Source organism: Puntigrus tetrazona, chromosome 18 (genome assembly GCF_018831695.1).
Source record: "Puntigrus tetrazona isolate hp1 chromosome 18, ASM1883169v1, whole genome shotgun sequence".
Lineage (NCBI taxonomy): Eukaryota > Metazoa > Chordata > Actinopteri > Cypriniformes > Cyprinidae > Puntigrus > Puntigrus tetrazona.
This window is the reverse complement of record NC_056716.1, coordinates 2,356,925-2,383,548: the sequence shown is the minus strand read 5'-3', so window position 1 is coordinate 2,383,548 and position 26,624 is coordinate 2,356,925. Positions and strand designations below refer to the sequence as shown.

The 26,624-nt window shown below is 36.0% G+C and overlaps 1 protein-coding gene across 2 annotated transcripts in view; it reads right to left on the bottom strand.

The window, feature by feature from the left end:
* slco3a1a (solute carrier organic anion transporter family member 3A1a) overlaps positions 1-26,624 on the bottom strand; it is a 52,598-nt gene that overhangs the window by 9,419 nt on the left and 16,555 nt on the right. The window contains exons 3-10 of one of the 2 annotated variants that reach the window (XM_043263973.1): positions 11,879-11,977; positions 10,692-10,967; positions 8,749-8,913; positions 7,684-7,882; positions 6,620-6,788; positions 5,650-5,822; positions 4,717-4,781; positions 2,351-4,033 (exon numbers count right to left, since the gene is read on the bottom strand). In XM_043263973.1, coding sequence (XP_043119908.1) covers positions 3,657-4,033; positions 4,717-4,781; positions 5,650-5,822; positions 6,620-6,788; positions 7,684-7,882; positions 8,749-8,913; positions 10,692-10,967; positions 11,879-11,977 — 1,523 coding nt within the window. In that variant the 3' untranslated portion in view covers positions 2,351-3,656. Of the gene's footprint in view, positions 1-2,350; positions 4,034-4,716; positions 4,782-5,649; positions 5,823-6,619; positions 6,789-7,683; positions 7,883-8,748; positions 8,914-10,691; positions 10,968-11,878; positions 11,978-26,624 lie in introns of those variants that run through there. The other variant, XM_043263974.1, reaches the window with a different exon arrangement.

Sequence of the window (26,624 nt, the reverse complement as noted above, 5' to 3'; positions counted from 1 at the left end):
TACGCGCATGGCCTGAGGGTGAGTACATTTTTAGCGATTGAATAATTTTTTTTTTTTATTCCTTTAAGCACGTGGAACGGTCTGTAATTGAATTAGCTCTCTCAGCTGTGTTATTGCTACACATCAGTTTAAACAGCTCTCTATTTGCTCACAATAATAACCCTGATAAATAACCCCGCACTGCAGAACATAAATGCTTTATATCCCCATCCCTCCAGAGTTTGGATCCTCTGAGATCTGTGAAAGTGGGAACTCAACAGTACTGCACCAAAGACATATTTGAGATGTCAGTCTTGACAACAGTGTGTTCCATGAAGCATATTTTTAACAAGAATAAACCTTTTGTAGTGTCGGCAGATGTTTTGTGTCTTCTGCAGGTGCTGATGAATAGGACATCATGCTATAAATATCCTCCTGAATATTTCAGCGATATTTAGTACATTATTCAGTAAACATTGCTCTGCTGTTGTTGTTGGTTTCACATTTGAAATGTGTCTTATTGCTACTTATTAATTATTTTTTAACATGTGAATGAGATAATGCCCCTTTCTATGTAATATTTGTTATATGTGAATGTGTGTGTGGTGTGTATATATATATATATATATATATATATATATATATATATATATATATATATATATATATAGAGAGAGAGAGAGAGAGAGAGAGAGAGAGAGAGAGAGATATGTATACATATGGGTAGTTGAAAAATAAAAATTGAAGTCCTATGATGTGACATAGCAAAAATTCATAAAAATAGTACTCAAATAACATGAGAAATTTTTTTAGAGTAACAAAATAGCTTGAGAAAGGTTTATCTTCAATTTTATAAATATATATATATATATATATATATATATATATATATATATATATATATATATATATATATATATATATTTTTTTTTTTTTTCTGTCACACCATAGGACACATTGATACGCTAAATATATATAGAGAATATAATGTCTGATATATATATATATAAATAAAAAAAAAACAGACAGAAAAAAAAAAGAGAATACAAAATCTAACTGTAAAGTAAAAAGTTTAAAATCTATGCTAGTGTATAAACTATACTAAAGCAACAATGCTGCAAACTACGAAAACAATAAAATATCATTACATTTGTTTGTCTATTAGTTAATGGGTATCTTTCCTTTAAGTCTCTCATCATACTCTCTTCCCAGTTCTATCGGTTCTTCGCTTATCTGTCAAGGCTGCAAAAGGGAATCTAAGCCACATCAAATAAAGACTTTAATCTTCTTACACACGAGGGCAGATTAACACGCAGTATATGTGTCACCTCACTTAAAGAGACACTGTTAAAAACTGATGGAAGATAAATACTCATAAATCCAACAGATGAATTTCAGTTCACATGCTCCTGCAAAAATGTTCACTGTGATTGCAAGCAGCCTGACATTTGGTGTCCGTTCGGTTAAATAAATAAAAAAAAACGTTAAGGTTGTCAGGTTTATATACGACCTTTTGTAGTGAAGAGCATGTGTGTCTACGAAGCATATCAAAAGAAAGGCTTTTTCCCTGATAGAGGTACAGCCTCTGATGTTGGAGGTGGTCCAGAGTTTTAATTCAAAAGCCTGTGCTTTTCACCTTTATATCCACCATAGATCAACCAGTTTTGCTTGATTCTATGAAATAAGAAAGCTTTGTGTCCATACTTTTAATAACTCAGTTGAAATGCAGCTTGTAGCTCAAGAGGAGAAAGTAAAGCGAGGAATATATTATCAGAAGCAGATAAACACAAATGCAATAAGGCCATTCTGAATCAAATCTCTTTTTCCACAGAGTGTAAATCTCACCCCAGTAGTCAAATGGCTTATAGTCATCTTCTCTCCATTTTGCCCTAGATTTTATAAATAACCAAATTGGGTCCATTTACATCCACACTATAAAACATCCTCTTATTCTTATTTTGACGGGAGCCCAAAACTGTATGAAGGAAATTAAAAATATAAAAAAAGAGATATAAAATATAAAATTCAGAGTAGAGTAGATAGCCGAAATTCTATTCCGTTGCAGAATAGTTCACCCCAAAATGAGGATCTTGCTGAAAATGTACTCAAGCAATCATAGTTGAACTTGTTTCTTCGTATGAAAAGACGTGGAGAAATATGTGTTACTGTGGGCTCATTTATAAAACAAGCTCAAGCTCAGATTTGATCGTAGAGCGCACGCTTAAATCCACGCCAGCGCTCGTATTTATAAAAAAACGTCTTTGACGTGGAAAAGTGCTTAACCTCACATGGTATCGCGAGCTTTTGAAAATGCAAGCAACGCTGAACTATTTTAAAATGTTAGGGGAAAAAAAAAACGTAGAGTCAAATCTGCGATTTTATGAAAAATAATTTATTTGCAGAATAAAATAAAAGTTATTTTGCCATTTTAAAAAAATGATACGAAAGGTACACTGCTTAAATTGTGACTTGCAGTGACATCTGTAAAACAAGGATGATGTGCTGTGAAGCTTTAGAAGAAATTCAAATAATGTTCGTGAACGGTTTTTATCCCAAAGTGTCTTTTGTGTACAGCTCTATTTCTAATCTGCTGAGAACCCACAGTGCCATGTCTTATTGCAGTGAAGTGAAATAAAGCGGTTTCATCTCGATCCGAAGCTGAAACACACTTTACATATTACATTATAACTGTATGAAATTTTATTCTTCATCCAACTCATAAATACAGAGGCCCAGCCTGATCTTCAGAACGTCATTTGCTCTACGGCAAGAAGAGAGCACCACTCATGAATGACAAAAGTCTTCTGCCATTTAATAAAATCGCCTTTTCCAATACTTCTCTGATATCAGTCATACTGTAGGTCACGATATTGCCAAAGTCTAGTCCCAAACATGCCGTTATTGTCATCTGAATAAAGAGGCGTTCCTAAATTCATTAATAAAACTACGAATAAACAGCCTCGTTCTCTATCCTTCATCGACCTTCATCGTCCAAAACAAAATCAAATACACTCTCCCACTATTGCACAAATGTATAAAGAAGCTAATAATGTACAGTATCAATAACCTTTACAAATTAAGACATTATAGGCCTTAATGAACAATATAAATTAACATCAGCAGAAAGCAAATGCTGCAAAAAGCACTTACATCTCTCAAACACCCCTTTGAATGTTTGAAAATATATATATATATATATATATATATATATATATATATATATATATATATATATATATATATATTGCAGTATGTAGTATATAATAGAATTATAAATTAGTATCAATAAACTGGTTGTGATGTACTAAATGATCCCCATAATAATAACGGATTTGGACGGGGATCGAGAACGTAACCAGCATCAACCAGCCAGATGATAGATGGCGGATTAAACTGGTTGATCTTAGTATATATATATATATATATATTTTTTTTTTTTATTGAAAAATTGTGGAAACAGTCATTTTGTGTAGGACTTCAGCTAATGCACCGCTGTGTGAAGATAACAAACCAGATACACAGTCAGGCATTGAAGTAGAAGCCTTCAGCTAACTACCACAACATTTTACTGGCACTGGAGAAACACCTTTAAAAGGACTTGTAAAAACAAGATGGACCCAGTAGAAGAGTTTGAGTGAGTTAACAATAAAGAGACAGCAGAACCATGCTTGAAACCACTATAAAACGGACTCCATGTTTTCACACCACTCGTGGTCCTCCAGGCTATATATAAATTTAGTCCTGTTGACTTGGCTCTGACTGCTGTCCTTTCCGAGACTGTCCAGATTCACGCTGGACGAGAACATTTCGGTGGGAGTGACGTATCCCTCGTTGTTTTTAATGTACTTCTTGTAGTTTCTGCGCAGGCATTGCCAGGTGGTTGTGTAGAGGAAGAACGCCACGACCTTGAGGAAGATGGCCATGCTGACGTACAGGTGCCGGTAGCTCACGTTGTCGTACAGCAGACAGGCACCTTTGTCCCCGCACTCGTAGCTCCAGAAAAGGCACGTGGAATCGATCCCCGTGCCGAATATCAGAGGAGGAGGAATGAAGCCTGAAAGATGGTTTTTGAATCGTTTGAGATATGCATTTTGAAGACAAAGCTGATGTTCTGATCTGCTTCTACACGTGTTAGGCATTTTGAAATATTGAGAGAATGCAGATAATCTTTCCTTTTCGATGAATGAGATGAAGAGAACTACGAAATTCTGACCAACGATCTTTAAAGGGGTAGTTCACGCAAAAATGAAAAATCTTTGGAACACAAATTAAGATATTCCTGAATAGACAATAAAGCAACTACCACGTTAAAGGCCCAGAAAGGGCATTGTTAAAATAGCCCATGTAGTTTACCCTTAATTTTCTGAAGCTACTAGAATACTTTTTTTTTGCACAAAGAAATGTTCTTCAAAGAGATGTTCTTACTTCCATTCTGGGCCTTGAACGTCTCTCTTTGGTGTCTATGCATCACACATATCTTAATTTGTGTTCTATGCATGAATAAAGGATTTGGAATGACATGAGGATGAGTAATTAATGACAGAATTATAATTTTTTCTTTAATTTTACTGTTGCTTTTTTAACAGACGAGGCAACTGAACTTGTCCTTGTTTTTATAGCGAGGAAATTGACTTTGTAGTATGCTTATTTCGGTGAGGCAAACGGATTTGTCTCCACGATATAATGTGAATGTAGTTTAAGCTGTGAATGTGGTTGTTCTGTGCTGTAATATCTCACCTAACAGTCGCAGTAATAGAAAAAGAACTCCAAGAGCGTATGACTTCAGCTCTGGGCTCACAGTTCTGAAGGAGCAAGAGAGCAAATCAACATACTGAGCACAAAACATGTCCATATTAGCACACACATCGCATCATTTTACTCATTTATTACACTTCCGTTAGCTAGGAATGATGCATTTACTTCATCAAAAGTGAAAAACATCATAATGTTACAAAATATTGCTGCTTCAAAAAGCTGTGTGATTGAACTATCCATTCATCGAAGAATACGAAAACATATATCAACAAAAATATTCGTTAGAACGCTGTTTTCAACATCAATGATAACAAAAATATTTCCTGGGCACCAAATCAGGTTATTACAATGAATTAAAAAGTGAGGGAGCACATTGTTGCCGTCGATAATTTACAAATATATTCAACTTTTTTCTTAAAAAAATTACTTTAAATAGTAATAATACTGCAAAATATTATAGTTTTACTGTATTTTGATCAAATAAATTAATTCTTGGTGAGCTTACAGTATATTAATTATAAGTCTTACAGTTAGATAGGTAGGTAGATTAAATAAAATAAAATAAAAATATAAATATCGTTCTAATCTAATCTAATAAAATAATATCATTCTAATCTACGAGAATAGGGATGTTTGCACAGCAGCTACATAGAGTACACTATTGATAGAATCACTTTCAAAACCATTTTTCCAGCTGATGGACGATAATAGCATTGACAGATAGATAGAATTGCCAGTTTCTGTATTAAAACAACTTCAGCATTGAAAGCTGCAGACGACAAAACCGCAGTGCAGGGTTATAATAAACAAGCTTTCATGGTCATCGTTATACTTATTTTTTTCTTGGTTTGCACAGGCCATGACACCAGAGCTCTTTTTTTTTTTTTTTTTACTGTAATGAGTGAAGGTAGTCACCTGATGAGGATGATGACGGAGGGCGTCTGGGCCATGGCTCCGATCATGCTGCAGGCACAGATCACACACAGGAAGGTGAGGAAAGCCTCCTGGCAGCCGGGACGCGGGCATTTGCCTGGCACAGCTGTGGCGAAGTCATTGTATGTGGAGATGCACGAGCATCCCGTCATATTCTGAAAGCAATAAACACATTCGCACATTAAGTTTCCTGTCTTGCAATGTAAACGCTGAGTAATATTAATTAACTACATTTACTTCCTCTGGCGTTAGGGTTTGGCATGGGGTTACTTGCGTGCAATTACGCACCATTTAATATTATTATAATAGTAAGTATATGTTACATATGTTTACACCTTAAAATAAAGTGTTACCTCAAATAACATTTCTGCTCATAAAATCTATTTCTACTTATAATTTAGCCTTCAGACGCGTGCGAATACGTGATTTTAAATCACTCGATATATGCTATAATCGATCATTAAATTAAAATGAGTAAAAGGTTTATGGGACTAGTGTAAAGTAAACGAGTCGTTATTAGCTGTCTGTATGTGCTATAGTCAATTTTATCTACAGAGAAGCAATGCACCCACGAACCCTGGCAGAAACAGGCTCATTAAACCCACCAGTTGGTATATTCATGTCGTGAGCCAGTGCTCAATTACGATAATGGTTGTGACTGTTGTCTTGGATTCATCTATTCCAGTTTGGACCACTCGCTTTGTATGGTAATGAGTGCAAAGGCCCATATTGCGGCGGCCATTAAGATGCCTGGCAGGGAGAGCGCTGTGTCCTTTCCGACATACTGTATATCTGATGAGCGTCGCAGGCTTCGTTTCTAATGACCCACGCCGGACATGAGCTGTCCAGAAAATGAGAGCCAGAAAAACAGACGTACGGAGTGTATGTGACAGCGGAGAGGAAAGAGCGAGCGAGAGACAAACGTCGTTGTGTAGATGAGATGGGTAATGACCTGAGAGAGAGGAGGTGGAAGTCCGGTGCTGATGGCTCTGGTGCAGCCAGCGAAACAGGAGGACAAGTAGGTCACACCGTTGGAGCCACAAACCGGGCTAACGGATGAAGTGTAGCAGTTACAATGACTCATGCAGGGGGCTTCCGGCCTCTGGCCTACTTGCAGTGTCCTATATACACACAAACACACATTCACCTGTTTGAAGCCAGTTCTTCTGTCTAGCCTTCGATATATAGAGTGTCAGTGAGTTCATTTGGTTCGTCACACACAGCCTTGTTTGTTTAGCGGTTTAGATATGAGCAGGCCCAGATGGAATTGTTTGACTTTTGGGAATGGAATTGGTCCCATTTTGGGGACAAACCAATGGTGTGGGACGGTGTACACAGAAATATTGAACAAATACTGAAGGAGTCTGAACAAATTGGAGCAGCGGTGGCATGTTCTTGAACTGAATGATTTGGGACGGCTTGTTCGTAAACAAAGTGGGCGACCGGAAAAAATCTCGGCAGAACATGAGGGGCATGTGAGTTTGTTTAGTTTGTCAATCTCATTCAGAGAAGAACTGGGAAAACCTGCTTTAATGACATTTAAGTTGTGTAAAGTTTGTAAACATGGCTATTTTAATTAGGTATAAATATTGTTTTGATCATTATTGATGTTTGAAAGAAACGGAGCGATTCAATGACTTGCTCATAACACAAAATTACACTTGTTTTTGCCACCTACTGGTGTAATGACAAAGGCAAAAGCATCAATAAACAGATCAAGTCACTGAGATCAACCAAAATCCATAGCACTGTGTGCCGCAGATCTATAAACAAAGATTCCATGTGGGCCTGGAAAATAAATTGCCATGTTTTACTACTCTGTTATCTCCTATTCCCTTAAAATACTCAATAAGAAAACCAGCGAAAATCTATAAAATACTGAAGCTGGCTCGTACGCTAAAAGAGAGGTTTCAGCTTGTAGACCTGTCATCCGCTAGCTTTTCTGCAAAGACATTATAAATGGCACAAAAAATAACAAGGCTGTGAGGAGAAAAAAGCAGCTGAGCCCGTCCGTACTCGTTGCCATAGGCGACGGTCACCCCAGCGACAGGTCCTGTGTCACAGCCCAGGAAGAGGAAGGACACATAACAGGCGGTGGAGATCAGATTGACCAGCATGGCCATTCGGATCGCTCCCAGAGCAGACAGGTTCAGCTTCTTCACCAGCAATCCTCCCAGGAATATGCCCAGACAGGCACACGGGATGGCCGTCATCCCTGTTTACGAAGAGAAGATCCACACAATTATGTGTTACATAAAGTCATGCTATGCTGTGTACCTGTATACCCTTTTATCTCTGTTCTCTTCTTTGTATTGCGGCACTTCAGATGCAGATCAATGGCTTTTGTTGTATTCCTCACTTGTAAGTCACTTTGAATGAAAGCTTTTACTAAACAAATAAACGCGAATGTTATAATCATGAATTATAATTTGCCCAGGTTTACTTGGATAGAGTCAAAGATAAACATGTTAAGATAAAATGAGCTGAAAAGGCTGAAATCTCGAAATCCAAGGATACAGTAAAAATAGACGCTTCATGGGGAAATCAGATTTAATTTGCAATAAAACTATATTAGAAAAAAAGTCAAATAAAATAAAAATAATAATAATTAAAAAAATATAGTAAAATACAAACTATTGAAAAAAAAAAACCAAATTATTAAAATATTAAAAATAATTGCAGAAAGAAAATTCACTAGATTGAAAAAAATACAAGTTTTAGTTTTTTTTTAATTCACAATTTAAAATTGATTCACAATCTAATCTCTAATCGTTTTGAAAAACTACTATTAAACTATATAACACTGTATAAACTGTAAACTTATATAACATAAAAAAAATTAAAAATTGGCAATAAAACTTAATAGTCAAATTCATTGTAATTGCATTTAAAATGTGAAAAAAAAGATAGGAAACTAATTGTTTTCAATAAAAACAGCAATAGAAAAAAATCTTAAAACTGAAGTGCAATTAAATCGGAAAGTAAAAAAAATTACTTTATTAAAAATAAGATAAATATGAAATACAGTTTCTGCTAAAATCGCCAATGAATAAGAACAGGAACATTGTGTTTTATACACACCCAGCAGCTGGTTAGCAGAGGTGGTGGTGAGGTTGAACTGCTGCTCCAGATATTTGCCCAGGAAGGCAGCAAACCCAGCGACGACAGCAATCTCCATGCAGGCAGCTAAGACGATACACGTGAACACCGGGTTTGACAGCAGGTGCTTGGTCACCTTGGGAATAACTGGAGCGAAAAAGGAAGAGACAGAGAGAGAGGAAGAGAGACAGACAGTTTACTGACTGAGCCCAAAATACAGAGTAATGACAGACTAGTCCAGTCTATAGCATTCAGTTAAAGTTAAGATTGACGCTTGTTAGGCTTGAATGAAGAAACAGATGATTTATGACGCAATCAACAGACATTCACCCCTAAATTTCCTGTTTCTTTTTTAAAGTGCTGCCGAGCCGCGGATGCATTCTGAGGAGCCCTCATTTTGATTGATATATTTGACAGATGCGTCTGAAACGTCACAATGGAGACTGCTTTTATACAGTACCAGACGGCTAAACCTTGAAAAATGCATCGACCAAGTTGGATAACATAGCTGCCTGCGTTATTACCGCAGAGAGTCTTAGCTTGCGCTGCCATAGCTTCTTCACTGGTAATGCATCACGTTAGCTAGCATGTAATCAGATCTTACTTGATTGATGGATGCTGTTGTACAAAATGAGAGCCTTACAAGTATAGTACAATGCCAGCATAACAATTACTCTATTTACAGACAAACAGACGAGAAACAAGAGCGGCAGCATGAACCCGGAGAGGACAGTTAGTATGCAGAAAGTCTTTTAGGCTGAGAGCTTTAGTGCTTCTTCACGTTTGGCTGGAAACATATTTAAAACCTCGACTCTAATAAGCAGATTAATATGGAAACTAATGTTTGTTTGTTTTTAAATCAAATTAATCACATTTCTCAGTGCTATAAAAGTTTCTTTTTTTAACATGAACATAAAAAGGAACCATGTAATTTACTTGACAAAGAAACAATGTATAAAATTTTAATTTCATGCAGAACACAACAGTACTATTTTAGTGTTATTTATATTACATTTATGAATATTTTCAATCAGCTTTTATCTTTTTAATTATAGTTTAAGTTTTATAAGTCTATGAGCTTTTGGCATTGTTATTTTCATTTAATTTCAGTCATTTTAAAACTACTTTTCATTTCAGTTGGTTTAGTTTAGTTGAGTTAGTGAGTTGAGAGTTTAGCCAGTGTTATTTTAACATCATTATAGTTTTTTATAGTATTAGAAAATATCATTTTACTAATATCTCTAATCATACTTAATTATTTTGGGTTGTAAAAATGTTTAAATATTTTTAAAAACATGTTTTTAAATTTTAGTATTTCAACTTAAACTGAAAAAATTAAATAAAAGTATATATATATATATATATATATATATATATATATATATATATATATATATATATATATATAGTTTCAGTTTAAGTTCAACTACTCAAATTAAACTAAGCACTAGGATAAAAAAATACATAAGCCCAAACTAAAAAAGACAGACATACTGTAAAGCCAATGTCAAAGAAATGTGATGTTCAGTGAAATCTGCAGAGCTTTCTACAAACTCCTGCGGGTGCAGAGTCCATGTGGGCCTGCTAATAAGTATGACTTAACTCTAATTGTCTAATTGCCTCCTCAGTGTATCATTAAGCATAATTAGACTTGCGATTAGAAGAATATGTCCGGTTCAGTTTAAACAGATTTAAGCAGATCAACCCTTCCATTTAACACACACGCAATGGAGAAAAAGACCCGCATCAGGTGTTTGCGCATAACATTTCTCCTCATTCTTTAAAGACAAGTGTAATCGTATTCAGCTAAAGCAGGCCAATCTCAATGAGAACACACTGAACATCCCACGGTGGATTTGGAAGTCAAAGATTGAATGAAAAGGAAGCTTTTAGCGGTTGTGTAACTGTGTTCCTGGCACAGAGACCTCGGAGCTGCTGGCAGCAGGACAGACTGTTGCTGTTGGGCTGGTAGTTCTGCAGGACTCCGTTGCTGGGCTTGGATTTCTCATAATCCTGGGGTAAAGACGAGGGCAGCATGGCCTGTTCGCTCTCAGTACCTCCCTCCACCTCCTTGCAGGGCAGAGCCTGGGGGAAACCGAACATGAAGAGGGCCGAGAAGAAGAGTAAGGCACCGCAGAGGAGAAAACCTCCCCACCATGCACCGATCCAACGGGGGTCATCAGGAGTGATGTTCAGCTTAGCTGAGAAAAGCAAATATAAGACGGTGAACGCATGAATAATGATGAATCTCTCACATATCGGTACATTTAAAAAGACCCAAATTACATGATGCAACTCGCAGACATCTGACATCCATACCACTGCGCTGTTCAAAGTCGTTTGCACTGAGATATTCGGTAAGCCTTACTCTACTAAAACTGATTTTACTGCTACATTTGGTCAAATAGATCTGAAATGACCGAACTGTTTAAAGGAACACTCCACTTTTTTGAAAACAGGCTAATTTTCCAACTCCACATTTTTACCGTTTTCTAATCCATTCAGCCAATCTCCGGCGTCTGGCACTTTTAGCATAGCTTAGTATACATCACTGAATTATCAAAAATGACCAAACAGTCTATTTAAAGCTTGCCTCCTCTGTAGTTACACTGTGAACTAAGTTGACTAATACTCTCATTCTCTTCATTTCTATACTCTCTGGCGTAAAAATGAAGGGCGTCATCGGTGCAACAGGCGCAATGATATTACGGCAGCAAAATTACTTGATTATTACGCCGGAAAGAGTGTATAGCTCCTAGTTATACGAGCCTAGAAAATCACAACTTTTCATTTTCGTTCGGGCTCAGTACATGATGTAACTACAGAAGAGTCAAGCTTTAAATAGGCAAAACATAACGCATTAGCCAACGGGAACGAACATCCTAAGTGTGGAAGTGAGAAAAATTCTTTGTCCTTTTCTTTTTCTGCTGATTCTCAGGCTGATTTATTGATTGTGACGGTGAGACAGAATATGAGGCCTTGTGCTTTCAATTATTTAATAGATGCAAGAGCCGTGTTGGTGGGAAACAAAATGCCTTGCAGCAGTTTTCTGTTGTTGTAAACTGAGTGTTTGTGTTGTGTTTGGAGATACAGAGGATGAACTGAAACTCACTTGTGTCGATGAACAAAGCATCCACATAAAAGTTGGTACAGACAGATCCTAGGATGAAACCGCAAGCAGGTCCAAACACCAGTGTAGAAAACAGTATGCCTGAAACACAACCATAAACATGATCAGATCATACAAAAGTTACAAAGTACGTTCCAAAACCTGCATCTTTTTAAGTCGTCCTTGTTACATTATTTAAGTATATTTATTAACTGCATGTACTTACAATATGGTTAGGGTTACTTTGGCTTAGGGCTAATTTATTGTTATTATAAAAGTTAGCACATGTAACTATAATATGTAATATGTAATATGTTACCAAATAAGATGCTGTTTGTTTGGTATTAATATTAAAACAACATTTTATATGACAAGGAAATTATATAAAATAAATGTAAATATTTTCTCATCCAGTTTATGATATAAAACAACAGTAATCATTTTTTCCCCCAATTGAAATCTCAAATAAATATAAATACAATTCTATTTTTATGGTATTATTATTATTATTATTAAAGCAACATTTTATATTATAAGGATGTAAATATGTTATAATCATGATAACTATATAAAATAATTCTTAATTATCATTTTACATATTATATAAAATATTATATAAAACAAATATTATATAAAACAAACATATTTATTTTCTAATCAGGTTTATAATGTAAAACAACGGTCATCGATTTTTCCCAATTTTACAAAAGCAGGGAAAGATTACATTTTTGCAGCCACAAGGTGGCGCAGTCAACCCAGGGAAAAGTCTCTTCTAAAGAATACAAATTTAGCATCAAAAATGCACGAAGGAACATTTTTATATATTGCGGTGTGCATGCAGTGTTGCGTTTTCATCCTTTTCCCGTATTTTCCAAAATAACTGGCAGCTTAATCCAAACAAGCAACGGGTATCAGATGTCCACAGAGTTATTCCTTGATCCAACAGCTACGTGAAACAAGTGCATGCTGGATATGCAGTTATTCGACACTACATCTTCCAAGATCAATACTAATGCATTAAAAATAAAGAATACTGTGTATAGTGATGCTAAAAATGCATCATCATAAGGAGAGGCATTCGAAAGCACAACCTTTCCAAACTGTGAGCGCGAGCTGACCGAACAAATATCCCAAGTGAAGAATGAGAACTAAACTCCACACAGTCAGAGTAATTCGCCAGCTCTTCTTGACAGGTTTGCACACAAAGCAAGAAAAAAAAGGGATTTGCTTTTGAGCGGAATGGAGCGGCAGAGCTCCGAACAGACGATGCTGTGCTGGCACCTATCAGAAGCGGCAGACATCTGGGGCACAAATCCCTATTAATATGCTGTCAAAAAGTGTGACAGCGGCCCGGCAATAGCCCTGTGGGTCACATGCAGCTTTCTGAGATTATGAAGCCTTTATCCAGGCACTCTCATCAGCTTTCCTCATCCTCTGTCATTCTCTTATTAAAGCACACGCAATATTGTTTCATTAAACCGTGCGTGCCTGTGCTAGCGCCAAAAAGTGGTCTTCCCGCAATGATCGTTCAGTAAAGATGAAAGGCTCCGGTGATTGTGGAAACACTGCGCTTTGACGATCTCAGATTTAGTCATTTATGACAGCTCTGAGTCAGGCTGAAAGGACGATGACAGAGAGCTAAAAAAACACAAATGTCCAGTCTGTTAGTGACAGGTGTTGAGTTGGACACTGCTTATGTCAGCCTTGGTATATTTAAGCACTTTAAAACCAGTTAAGCATTTTCAGTTTAAGTGGATAACAGATTATAGACTGCTTATCATTATTCAACTTGATGACTTTCAATTATAACACTGAACTGTAAGTATTTTATTTAGAAATTTTGGAAAATAATTTATTATATTTAATATAGGTATAGGTATGTATAACTAGTGACTTTGATACTATTTGCCATTAAAAATATTATTTAAAACACTCCTTTATGTTTATTCTTTATTTGAGGATTAAATGTATGTATCTGATAATTTTTTTTAATATTAGCTGTAATTCATCATCAGAAAACTGTAATATTTACTACTCTAATTGTTATCAAATCATAAACCTACAATTAAAAGATAATCTACACAGTAACTTAATATACTAATACATATATGTTTTTTCAGGTCATATATTAATTTTTTTTTAAAAACTGAACACATATAAATTATTATAATTAAAATAAATTCTAAAAATAAATATAAATTATTATAATTAAAATACATGCTAAAAAATAAATAAAGACGAATTATTATAATTAACACAATTATAAATATTTAAAATTAGGAAGCATGCGAACTGTATCATGACTTTATATTGTCACAACCCTGTTTTTTATTTACTGCCTTAATTAAAATATAATCTGAAACATTATCTTAGATCAAACATTACAATAAATTATGAAAGAATAATTGCACACTTTAAATACTACGACAATAACAAACCTTACAACTGAGAACCATGCAAAGCGTAACATATATATTGTTAAAACGCACTGAAAACCACATCTGCTGAGAAATATCACTTTGATGACGGTGCTGAAACAAAAGCTGCTGAGATACTTGCTAGACTGTGACTTTTCACCAGTGACCTGGAAGTACAAGTAAATGTGTTACCGACACTGAAGAAACATCACAGATCACACATTAAAAAATAAAAGACCTTTAATAGACACACACCCAACCCACAATCAAAGCCACATACAGCGACACGTCATATCTGAGTAGAGACGCTGCTTTTCAACATCAGGTGGATGGAGCTGATGCCTAACACTATAAGTTCAGTTGACCCAGAGGAAGAGACCTCACACCGCAACGAGCCAGACCGACGCTTCAACCGCTTATAAAGCAGAAGCACAACAGATGCGGCTCACCATCCTCCAGCAACCAATTAATGAGTCTGTCTGGAAAAAATGAGTCACTTTCACCAGTCCCTACATTACAATGCCTCAGATCAAAGCGGCAGTTTTGTCTGTTTCCTGAGCTTCTGGCCATCTCAGGGAGTGCGCTCGCACGTACACACCGAAAACCACGTGTCCTGTTAGAAGCCGCAACCACAAGGCCTGTTCTCGATTTAGAGAACGTCTTCATTTTCCCATGAATCAAATAGGAACAGGTTGTAGTGAAATGTTTTCCTTTAGTTTTGACAGTTGGGCTGCATGCTTTTTTTTTAAACACGTCCTAGACCACGGTGTCCGAAATGCAAATATATATATATATATATATATATATATATATATATATATATATATATATATCAGGATGCCATGAGAACCTTTGTCACAGTTTATATTAGTTGGCCTTAACTACCATGTGATTGCCTCAAAAAATAAGTACAATGTAACTTCCGGTGCTATTGAGGTGGGATACGGGTAAGGTTAGGGACGGGTTTGGTGGTATGGGTAGGTTTAAAAGGTGGGTTAAGTGTAGTTAGAAATGTAACAGATGTAACTACATATAGGTATTTTTAAAAATATGAGTACAATGTAAAAACATACGTACACAACAAGTGCACTGTACCAAATAATTCATTTAAATGTAAGTACATGATCGTTAAGGCCACCTGATATAAAGTGGGATCGAACCTTTTTGTCCGGTTTTCTCTGAACCTTTCTAACCCGAACAAAAGGTTCTTTGTGACAAAAGAAGGTTCTTCAGATTATAAAAAGATAAGAAAGAGGTGGTTCTTTAAAAAAACAACAACTTTGACCTTTGACCTAGAACCTTGGTTCTTTGTGGAACCAAAAATTGGTTCTTCTGTTGCATAACTTTGAGGAACCTTTTGAAGCACCTTTATTTTTAAGAGTGAAGGATGCACTAAATTGATCAAAAGATAAATAAACGGCCTTGTCCTGAAAACGCTGTCCTGAAAGTAGAAATCTACCAAAAAAAAATGTATTTTGATATTTTGACGAAATGGTGATAATAATGTGAAATGGATATGTAAATGTATATATACACAAAGTATATATATATACACACTTTACTTTTTTAATAATATACTATATATGTTATATAATACAGAAATGTTTTATACATCTTAACTAAAACAAGTATATATTTTTTTAATTTTTAAATTGTATACATTATTCAGGCTGCAGGGTTTCAAAAGGAAAAAAAAAAACAGCACATGAAAAGACCAGTAAAATCATAGTGTTGGATTCACAAGAAACAGCTGCAGAGTTTCCATCCCAACTGTCGTGCTGCCCAGTGGAAGGCATGCGGTGTTTTTACTGTGTGTTTCTTAGAGACTGCACGTGTGTGTTTACGTCTATGTATGCCGATTACTCATAGCAACGCTTTAGAGCTGACTACCCCAACAGGAAACCTCAGAAAGGCAGCAGAAATCTTGCAATCACCTTTAAAGTGTTTGGGCTGAGGACCCTACCGCAGTGAGAAGAGAAAAAAAAAAAATTCTACAGAAAGCAGCTTCTTTCTATATACAGCGAAATAGGTTTCTTGTAATCGATAAGCATCGCTTCTTGTTAAACTAATGCCGTATGTTCACCTGTGATTATCAGAGCTAACCTTATGACGTAAAGGTCAAAAAGTCTTGAGAAAACTGTGTCCGAGTGTCCTTTCATTTATATTTCTCATTGGGAAGCGTGACATACACGGGGTTAATAAAATCCTCCTGGCTTTCATGAACACAAAACTGAAGCCTGTAGCCACTGGAGGAATGGGCCACTTCCTACGGCCTTTCCTCTAATCATCAACGTGCAGGTAATTATGTCCAATTTACTGCACAATACGAAGTAAGCATTTTTAACTTTATGACTTAAATCATCATTAGAGAAAAGAGCAAGTATTAAAACGGCAAGCTTGGTAAGATCCGTGATTCACTTAAATACCTTTTAAACGGCTCTTTCTTCCAGGAAGTCTTGTTGGGGTACCAAAGAAAAATATTTATGTGTGGCCTGTTCCACATTTTAACATCCACTTTCAGCGCAGCCTAGACATAATGGTATAACGCCGCGGCCTCTTATTGCCTAAAATGTCTCTTTAGCGGACAGAAAAGAATGACATTTACTGAGAATTACACGTGAATCAGCTAAGTGTCTACGATCATAAACAACCCTTATTAAATCTGCGTTACAAAAGCTAAAAAAAACCTTAAGTAAATTGTGTCTACTTTACATTTTTTTTAGAATAAATTCAACATGTTGTAATTTAATTCAGAAAAAAAGGTATAATTTCCAACCATAATTTTGACATCGAAAATAATTAAAATGTGCGATTTTTGTTGTAAGTGGTGCTTTAAATGCACGGTATGTTAAATGATAATGCATCACACTTTATGATGAATCGCTAACGTTTAGGATAATTAATAAGACGAATGATATTCAATATTCTTATTCAATATCCAAAACAATTGCCCGTTTTTGTAAAATTGAACACGCAGGCATCTCAACAGGGCTTTAGCAGTTATCAATTCAATCTTATATTCAGCGTGAGACAGAAATGATAAATATGTGAAGTGCAAAGGAATCAAAGCACTGTGGAGAAAAGAGTGAGTAAACAATGGGCTTTTCAGTTATGACACCCGTGTTAGAAATAGCTGCTAAATTCTTTGGTTTTATATGTTGTGTATGTACTTCAATTTAAATTTAAGTACATTTTTAGTTTTTCAGAACAAAAATTTAAGATGCACAGTATATACTTATACCATAATCTTTTAGCCAATGTTTTATTATTATATTAATATTAGCCTAAATTCACTTTTGCCTTTATTCACACAATAAAAGTTTTGGTTACTGGCATGAAAATAACTCTATTTTGCCCCCAATTTTGATGTAACTGCAACCGTAATATATTATTTATTAATATATACTATAATTCGGATTTAACCAAATGCTGTTTTTTTAAAAAAATGTTTGTCCCTACAGGTACACAGCTTCAGTCGAGTGCTTTGTGTTCATTATAACTTGCTGCAAGAGACTTTTTACCTGTCATAATCCAGACTGAGCTTACAAAGCAACTCCACCTGTGTACATAATTACACACACACACACACACACACACACACACACACACACACACACACAGACACACACACACACACACACACACACACACAGACACACACACACACACACACTCACATCGTAAAAAATTACAGTGATTTTAACAGAAAAAAACTGAAAATGCTACAGTAAAAAATACCTGTTAAATAGCTAACTGTAAATTACAGGGAAAAAACTTGCCCTTTTGTTTCTTTCTTTAGTTTTTTTCTTATCAGTTATGTTTATTGGGTTTATATGTTACATCTAATCTTGTTAAATTCATGTTTATTGCATATTTCAGTTTAATGAGCCATGATGGTGTTTAATGTTTGTGTGAAAGACGCTGAGCACCTTCTATATGTGTTCGTATTTAAAAGCTGACTGTGATGGGCTTTGGTTCATCATGTTATCAGTGTATTACAAATGTACAAAACGGATTTCAGTACTTTAATAGGTTGGTATATTAACACTATATTAGTTAATGAAATTACGGTATTTAACTGTACATTTAACTTGAAACCGTAAAACCAAAAATGTTGTTACTGTATTTTTTTAAGGTGGAATTCCTGCAACAACAGCTGCTAGTTTTTTTCACGGTACACTTTATTATTACAGTGCACACACACACACACACACACACACACACACACACACACACACACACACACACACTCCCACATGAGCTGCATGAGTTAGCATGCGCATACACTGTACTGCAGTGTTATATCTAACGCATTTTCATGCTAAAAAACTATGTACTATATTCCATCACAAATCTGTGTGGCATGACAACAAAGTCAAAATTTGAAAAAATGAAAAGAAAGCAAACTAGAGCAAAAGAATGAGTGCTTTCCTGTATGTAACGTGTGCCCTTTAGAGCCTGCTGACAGACTGACAGTGAAAAACATCCACAGTGACACTGAAGCGATTGGACTAGACATTTACCCAGCGAAGGAAAGCAAGAATTACGCACACATAAAGTCAGGTCAGGGACTTATTCATGCTGTCAGACTGAAATTTTCACTTTCTTTTCTTCCATTCCTGTTTCAGAATGTGAACGTGCATTACTTTCATTTTCTGCAGGGGAGCTCAAGAGTTTTGTAACACAATTTTGCAACTTGTTGCACTGTAACTCCATCAGTTCAAGCAGTCACACACTGTTATTAGCAAACATGAACAGCATTATTATATTTTTACATGCACTTGACTGATGGCAGATGACCTGTGTGTCTGATAAGCAACCGACTGACGAGGGCACATGCATTATTGATAGAAATCTAAATCCGTGTCTAAGACAACTACTGGATAACTCTACATTCTTAAAGGAACAGCTCACTCAAAACTGGAAAAAATAGAATTGTTCCATTCTTTCTTTTTTCGAAACATGAAGGTGAATTTTTTGAAGAATATCACAGCCACTTATTTCATTTAAAGACGAAATGACAATGTAACATTATTTCAACCAAATTTTAACATTTTGTGCTCCAAAAAAGTAGACACTTTATATTTAATGTGCTTTCTATGTACATAAAATCACTTTTATACAAGCGGACATCTTATCGTCTTTGACCCATGAACGAGTAAGAAAGAAAAAAAAAAATACAGAATAATAAAAGAATACAGAAAAACCAAATGAATGAGTGGCTTGTACGCTCTATTTAAAATCATGGTTAAAAAACCTCAGAAAATAGCTTTGTGCAGTGAGTAAATCAATATTTATGTCATTATTCTCTGAAAAACATTAGCACACAATAGCTCTCACATAAATATGGTGCTGTAAGATGCGTCACACACATCAGTTCAGATATAAGCAATTATAAGCCATCAAGTCGCATTGAATTATTTATATTAGTGAATATGGCCTTAAAAATTCCCAGTTCACTTTCATGCAGTTTACAACCATTTATTTTATGCATTCATTTTTAGAATTCTGATACAATATCATGCAATAAAATCCTGATCGGATAAATGTACGTGTCCCTTCTCTTCCTTTCTCCCCTGCTGTTGAAATACATCAAACTGTCTGTCACTCACAGACTAATGCTACACGCCACTGACCAGAGGCCTGTCAGTCTGAATCTAAACTGGGATGTTGACACTCGGTTTCTGACAAAACAAAGATTGCACTAGAAATATCGCAGCCTTAATCTCAAACATTATTTCAAATACCAAAAACCTTAATCCCATCTATCTAAATAAAGAAAATCTTTTATGTAATGAAGCCACGGTCGTGCCGTGGCAAAACTGGTCACGTCAACCCAGCAACCCAGTGCAAACAAATAATTTTAATGCTGAACCCAATGCAAATACGCGCTTTCCCTATGGTGCATTATTGCACACACAAACGAACACGTCTTTTCTGATGCGGGGACGTTTAGAGGCCAGGAGGCTTTTGATTTCTGTCCAAGTAGTTTAGGACTGTTTGGTTTTCCCAGGGCGTGGGAGGAATTTTTCTCAAATTCCCCCGTCTAAGAACTTTACTCCGTCTGGCATCTGGAACACGAGGCGAAAAAAGGGCATAAGCAATCTCTCAGATTATATAATTCACAACCTGCTTGACACACACATTCTGGATTTAGCGGAACGTGGATTTCTATTTTAGACCACCCAGGCTGTTTGATGCTTAAAGATTTATGAGTCAGCCACCTAAACGCAAATGAACACAGATTACAATGATGATTATGATTATATGATTATGCAAATACAGCTCGTAGCTGCCTCAGAACATGATCCGAGACACTTTTATTTCGCTCCGGTCAGATCAAGTGAACTTGTCCACTGCTTTTTAAGCATTTGATGGACATGCCTCGTATTATCAAAGTGACAGCGGGGAACGAATGTTGGCATTCAAAACAGAAAGGAAATGTATTCTCTGGTTTATAGACCATCATAGAGCTTGTGAAGGGTCACTGAATGTCTTCCTTCGGGTCACTTTCCACATTTCATTTTAACAAGCAGTCACTGTGACAAGCATCCGTGGACTCCCGCGGATTTGTTCTCTTAACTTGTTTCCAAGAGATACACATCTCTAACAACACATTGCAGGAAAGCAAACACACCCGAACATCTAAAGAGCCGGTGCTTTGTGTCACGATCACAGATTGCTATAACAATATCTCACTAGGCAATTGTAATATAATCTTTACTTAGGAGAACAAGACATTATGGCTTCAGTGTTTTTATGGGCATAAATGTGTCAGAGAAGGCAAACACACTGTAATGGCTATTTATGGCGTTAGATGGGTGTTTCTTCAACTTCAGGGACTTTTATGTTCCATCTGTTGTTTTTTATATATTAGCATTTCATCTTTATAAATTGTCGACAATTTTTTTTTATTAAGATCAGCCTACAACTGTTAAAATTTATCATATTTATCATAAGCAAGGTTTTGAAACTCTATAATCGATTGTTCTATAATTAAATTTACGATTAACCTGTAATTTTGTCAGCAGTTTTCCAACACAGTCATCTCAATAACAGAATGCCATAAAACACAATGGATTATTAAAAAAAAAAAAAAAAAAATTTAATGAAATGCATTCAACTGATCAAGTGACCGTACAAACATGTATAACGCTACAAAAGATTTTAAATCAATAAACGATTAAAAGTATAAAAAAAAACCCATCAATAATAAAAGGTAATGAGCATACCGGATGGATTTCTGACTGGAATGAAGTCAGGACTAAATAAAAATTGTATTAATAATGTTGAAAATTCAGCTTTGCCATCATAGGAAAAAAATTACGTTATAAAAGAGAAAGCAGTCGTTTTAAATGTTACTGTTTTAATTTATGCTTGATCAAATGCAGCTTTTGGGACACAAAAACATCAAAAATACCTGGTAGAATAGTAGTGTACTGTATATATATATATAATGTATATACACAGCTGGACATGGTTAGTGGACAAACTAGATAAACTAGTACACATGGCCAAAATTATCCATAGCTGAAGAAACATCCATATATGGCTATATACAGAACCCATGAAGAGCTGAGGACAAAAAAGCTTTGATAAAACAGATAATCCTTTAATCTATTTGATCCACAGAATTTAGGGTCCCATCAGCCAAAATGGCAGTTGATGCTTATAGATTATGCTGCTTTTCATTATTGCTGTTGATTATGGTATGGGCGCATCATAATGAAATGGTACATAATGGCACAACAAGTAATTGCTCTTTAAAAAATACATTTTTAAATAAAAAAGAAAAATGTCTGATTCTGTCGTACCTGCAACATGACCAGATTAGTTTGCAACAAACAACATAACATCAGAGGGATATTCTACTATAACTCAAAACCCATCTCAACTATGATGCAGCATTAGACGCTTGGAGCAAGTATCTTTTTAGAACGTTTGTGTGAGTTATCGGAGGTCGTATGTTAATTAACTTCTTGTTTTTAGTTCTCCGCCATATTGTACTAAATAATCATGACAAAGTCAAAGAGAGCGAAAGCAGGAGAAAACTTCTAAAAGCACACATTAAAGCATACTGTATAACACTTCCATGCACTTATGTATACTGTTCTTTATCTAATATTCACACATTATAACACTTCTTGACTAACTCTTTGGTGGGATTTAAACCTCTTGTAAGGTTGAGACCTCGCATTAGACTTCAGTATAAAAAGCTGATGGCTCTTTAATGCGTTTCCTCTTCAGTACTGAGAACCATAGCCTGAAACCGCAACAAATAGCACACGGTCTATATCGCCAAAGGCAAGAATATAATAGTAACAGCAATTATACTTGAGAAATGGGGTCTTTCAAGGACAGACGATATGGTTTAGACCACAAGTGTTCTGTGTATCCATAGAAAATGCTTAAAGTGAACAAAACATTTTTTTATTATTAAATTACAGCCTTAGTGTTTCATTGGATGAGTTCTGAATGCAAATATAAGCAGGAACAGTTGAACAACAGATAAACATATAACGTGATTATACAGTGAAGATGGATCGCTTAAAAATGAAAGCATTATTAAAAACACTATATGGAGCTCTTTTTTGGCTTTTAGAAGAAACGCAATAAATTGCAAACACCCTGCTTCCGACCGATTTGCCTTCTACAACCGCTTATATTAGCTATATTGACTTAGTCGATCTAAGAAACAATGTGTGTTGATCCTGGCTTTTCAGTATTTTAAATCTCCAGCGTCTTCATCAAAACAGCTTAACACATACTTGGAAAATAATTTAGCGTGCCAGCAGCATCACAGGCCAGTGTTAACCTTAAGTCGAGTTCACAGGAATAAGATACGCCAACCTGCCTTTTGAAGAAAGATAGAAATCTGTACCTGTACACTTTCTTTGACTGACTTCAAAGGATCCCAAATAACCCCAGGGTTGCAAAACTCACAAGAAATACAAGCTTATATGTTCACACACAAACTGATGCTGAATGTGTGAATAAATGAAACATGCTCTTGTGGAGAAAAAATCTTTTAGTCAACGATGATGTGATCACAAGGCATATAATGTTGTTAAGCCTTATTCAGGAAGGTCTAAAATAGCTGGAGAAAGCTGTTAGTTGAAAAGAGCCCTCAACGAAAAGGAAAGCAAAGCAAAAAAGCAAAAGTCAAACAAAAAAAGTGTCAAACGAAGAAAAAAAACAAGTCAACTGAAAAAAATAAAATAAAAACAATAGCTTGGGATAACTGAATCATGTAAACCAATCAAGCCTTGACCCCTTAAGTCTTGTTCAGATGATGGTCAAGCATTACATTGGCTAAATGTTCCTTTCGTCTAAATGTAGAATAAAGGAACTGATCACAAATGTCCCTTTATCTTCTGCATCATTGCACTTTCTTAGTGGCTGTTGGTTGTATAATAATAGCTCGTAGCGGCCTCACATTACAACGAATATGATAAAATTACGAAACCAGGGCTGGCATGTTTGCAAACAGACCATCCTGACTGTTCATATTGCACCACAAGGGCAAAGAGTGAGACAAAAACCAAAAGACGGAACGACGGATAAACAGTGGAGACAGAAGTCCAGCAGCTATGTCCTGGCCACTGGCAACCAGCATACTTTGGCTGCTGTGTCAGATGTTTCCCTAGGGCAAAGAGCCAGAAACACAGAAAAAGCCCTGAGAGAAGATAAGCAGGCAGTAGTGTTGAAGAAGCAGCAGGCCTGAAGTCTCCATGGGCCTATTGGTGAAGAGCTCCAGCTGCACCGATGGAGGGGGCCGCAGTATTGACTACAGCTGGTCCAGCCTTCTCCAGCAGGTGTCCTGGCCTAATTATCAGTATAACGGTGCCAACAGCGGGTCTCCAGATACTTCCACGCTGTATTCAGAGATGAACCAGGCCACTGAATAAAGAAGCCCCTTAGAGCAAAGCATGGCTGCTATTGGTAATTAGGTGCTAATTGTACTGCATCCGGAAGGAAAGCGGTAAATAGACAAGATCTGCCACGTATAATCTTTAATATTGGCAGAAAGTTGCAACTCTGATCTTTCAAACAAACAAGACTGTGATATTGAGATAAAAGTGAATTGTAGAAATATTATGCCAAGTGGCATGTCCTGACATGGTGTCAAAGGTCAAAGTTGATATCTGAAGGAAGGTGAGTGTCCACTGCTCAATGTTTGCAGTTTGTGTTTGGAGTTCAGTAATTTCTTTTTTTTGGTAAATAAATTTTTACTATTCAGAAGGAATAAACACATTAAAGTCACTCAAATAGGCATTGTTTTTCATTAAATAAAAAATGCTATTATAATTGAAAACAGACATTTTTCTTACAATATTTTTGTCTATTAATTCAGACTCACAGACTTAGGTATATATATGAACCTGACCGGTGCATCAGTGTGTCCACAGAATCTATCCACAGGCGGTATTGACTTTATTCAATCACTGTAAATACTTTTCCATCGACTTACACTGTGGATAAACAGCGGATTGTGGTTGGAAACCTGAGCTGTGCATTATCTTAGAGGTGTATTTAATGTGCAGTCCCATTCTGCATATTTACTACCAATGCTTCTTGTGTTACTCAGCTAGGCATGTTCAGAGAAAAATAGAGGATGTCCTATAAGAATCAATAACATGAGCGAACACTGAATATAATCATTTTAGCCAACACTTATAGATCCACCCATTTAATTAGACAACCTTACCCCGCACCTCAAATTACCACTAATGCAAACTGCTGAATACACAAGAAGGAGTTTAGAGAGCAACTACTTACAAACCACTCAAACAAAGAGTCCAGGTATTTACAATAAAGCCGGGGGCAGCATGAATCTGTAAGGCCAGGCTATTCTAATCAAATCATGAAAGATTTAAAGTGCCAACATTCCTAGATCAGTAAAAGACAGTGAGAAATGATGTGCCTAAGGAGGGACTGAGCATCTCAATCCGATAGTTTTAAGGCCAGATTGCACAATCAGACAAGCCACTGATGTGATGTGTTGTATTTTATAATGCCACCATCCCCCCGTGTTTTCAACCAGCACCAAAAAATCCGCTTTGTAATCAGCAGAGACAGAGACTTGTGACCCAGATTACAGCACTGACGGGTTATCAAGGTCATGGGGATTGGTGAACAAGTGGAAGTTGATTCAGCTTGAGGACCACCATCAGTCCCATGAGAGGCTCTCTGGGCCTCATGGGATATTCAGAGCTGTCCTGCTTGAAACAGGACCAATTTTAGAGCTTTCCAAAATGCCATCTCCTGTGACACAGCTGGACTCTGACCAAGCACTCTCTACTCTAGGTTTAGTGAGAAGAAAAAAATATATAATAATTTGTGATTTGGCTCCAAAAGTAACAGCAAATAAAACTAAATCGAATCTCAACGAAGAACAAAAACTTAATCATGCAAGAAAAAAAATGAGCATGATTTTAAAACAGAACAGATTTTTAAGCAAAACAAAATAAAATGAGGAGACGTAATTTTTAAAAATAAATATTTATTCTTTTTAGGTTTTTAATGATAAAACAACTACTAAATCTGCTCAGGATTTCAAACATTTGTGCTACACGTTTATAGTTATTAATGTTATGAACCAACTTCATATTTCCATTAAAAAAAATAAACCTCACACTTAATTTCCTTATACAGTGACATTCATACAATTCATGTGGTGGAAAATTTCCAAGCAGTCTTTTGGACTAGGTCACCACATCTCAAGCTATCTCCAACAAACCATTTTTGACAGGACTACAAGCATTAGCATGTCAACAAAAAAAAAAAGACAATTACAAGCAGCCAGCAGGATGCACAGATCTGGCTTGTGACTGCATGTAATGACACTCGACACCGCGCCCTCTAAGGCTAGTGGAGTAGGATGGAAGCTTGGAAATCATTGTGCAAAGCCATGTCTTGTCTTTTAATAATAATGAGTATTATAATAATAATGAAAACAATAAAACATGATCTAAAAATGGTCTTGCAATTCAAATGCTGTATCCTGTTCCCTCACACGGCCGAACGACAGTTTGTGGTTAGCACAGATTGTTTGGAAGGGAAAGTAGCTCCTTTCTATTACCTAGGATTTGTTTAGTCTGATTGGCGAGCTGATTGACCAGTGATAGGATTAAGTAAGGCGAGTGACGCCAGATGACTCCAGTGATGTTACTCAACCTCATTTTAATGCTGTCTTAATGCTAATCTTGATGTCTGCCTTTGTTCCATTTAAATGAATCAGTTTTATCCAAGTTCAAAGGCAGTGCCTTCTACTGGGCTTCAGCGAGGTTGGACAAGCTCTCCTCAACATAATCATCTTAGCGCTGCTTTCT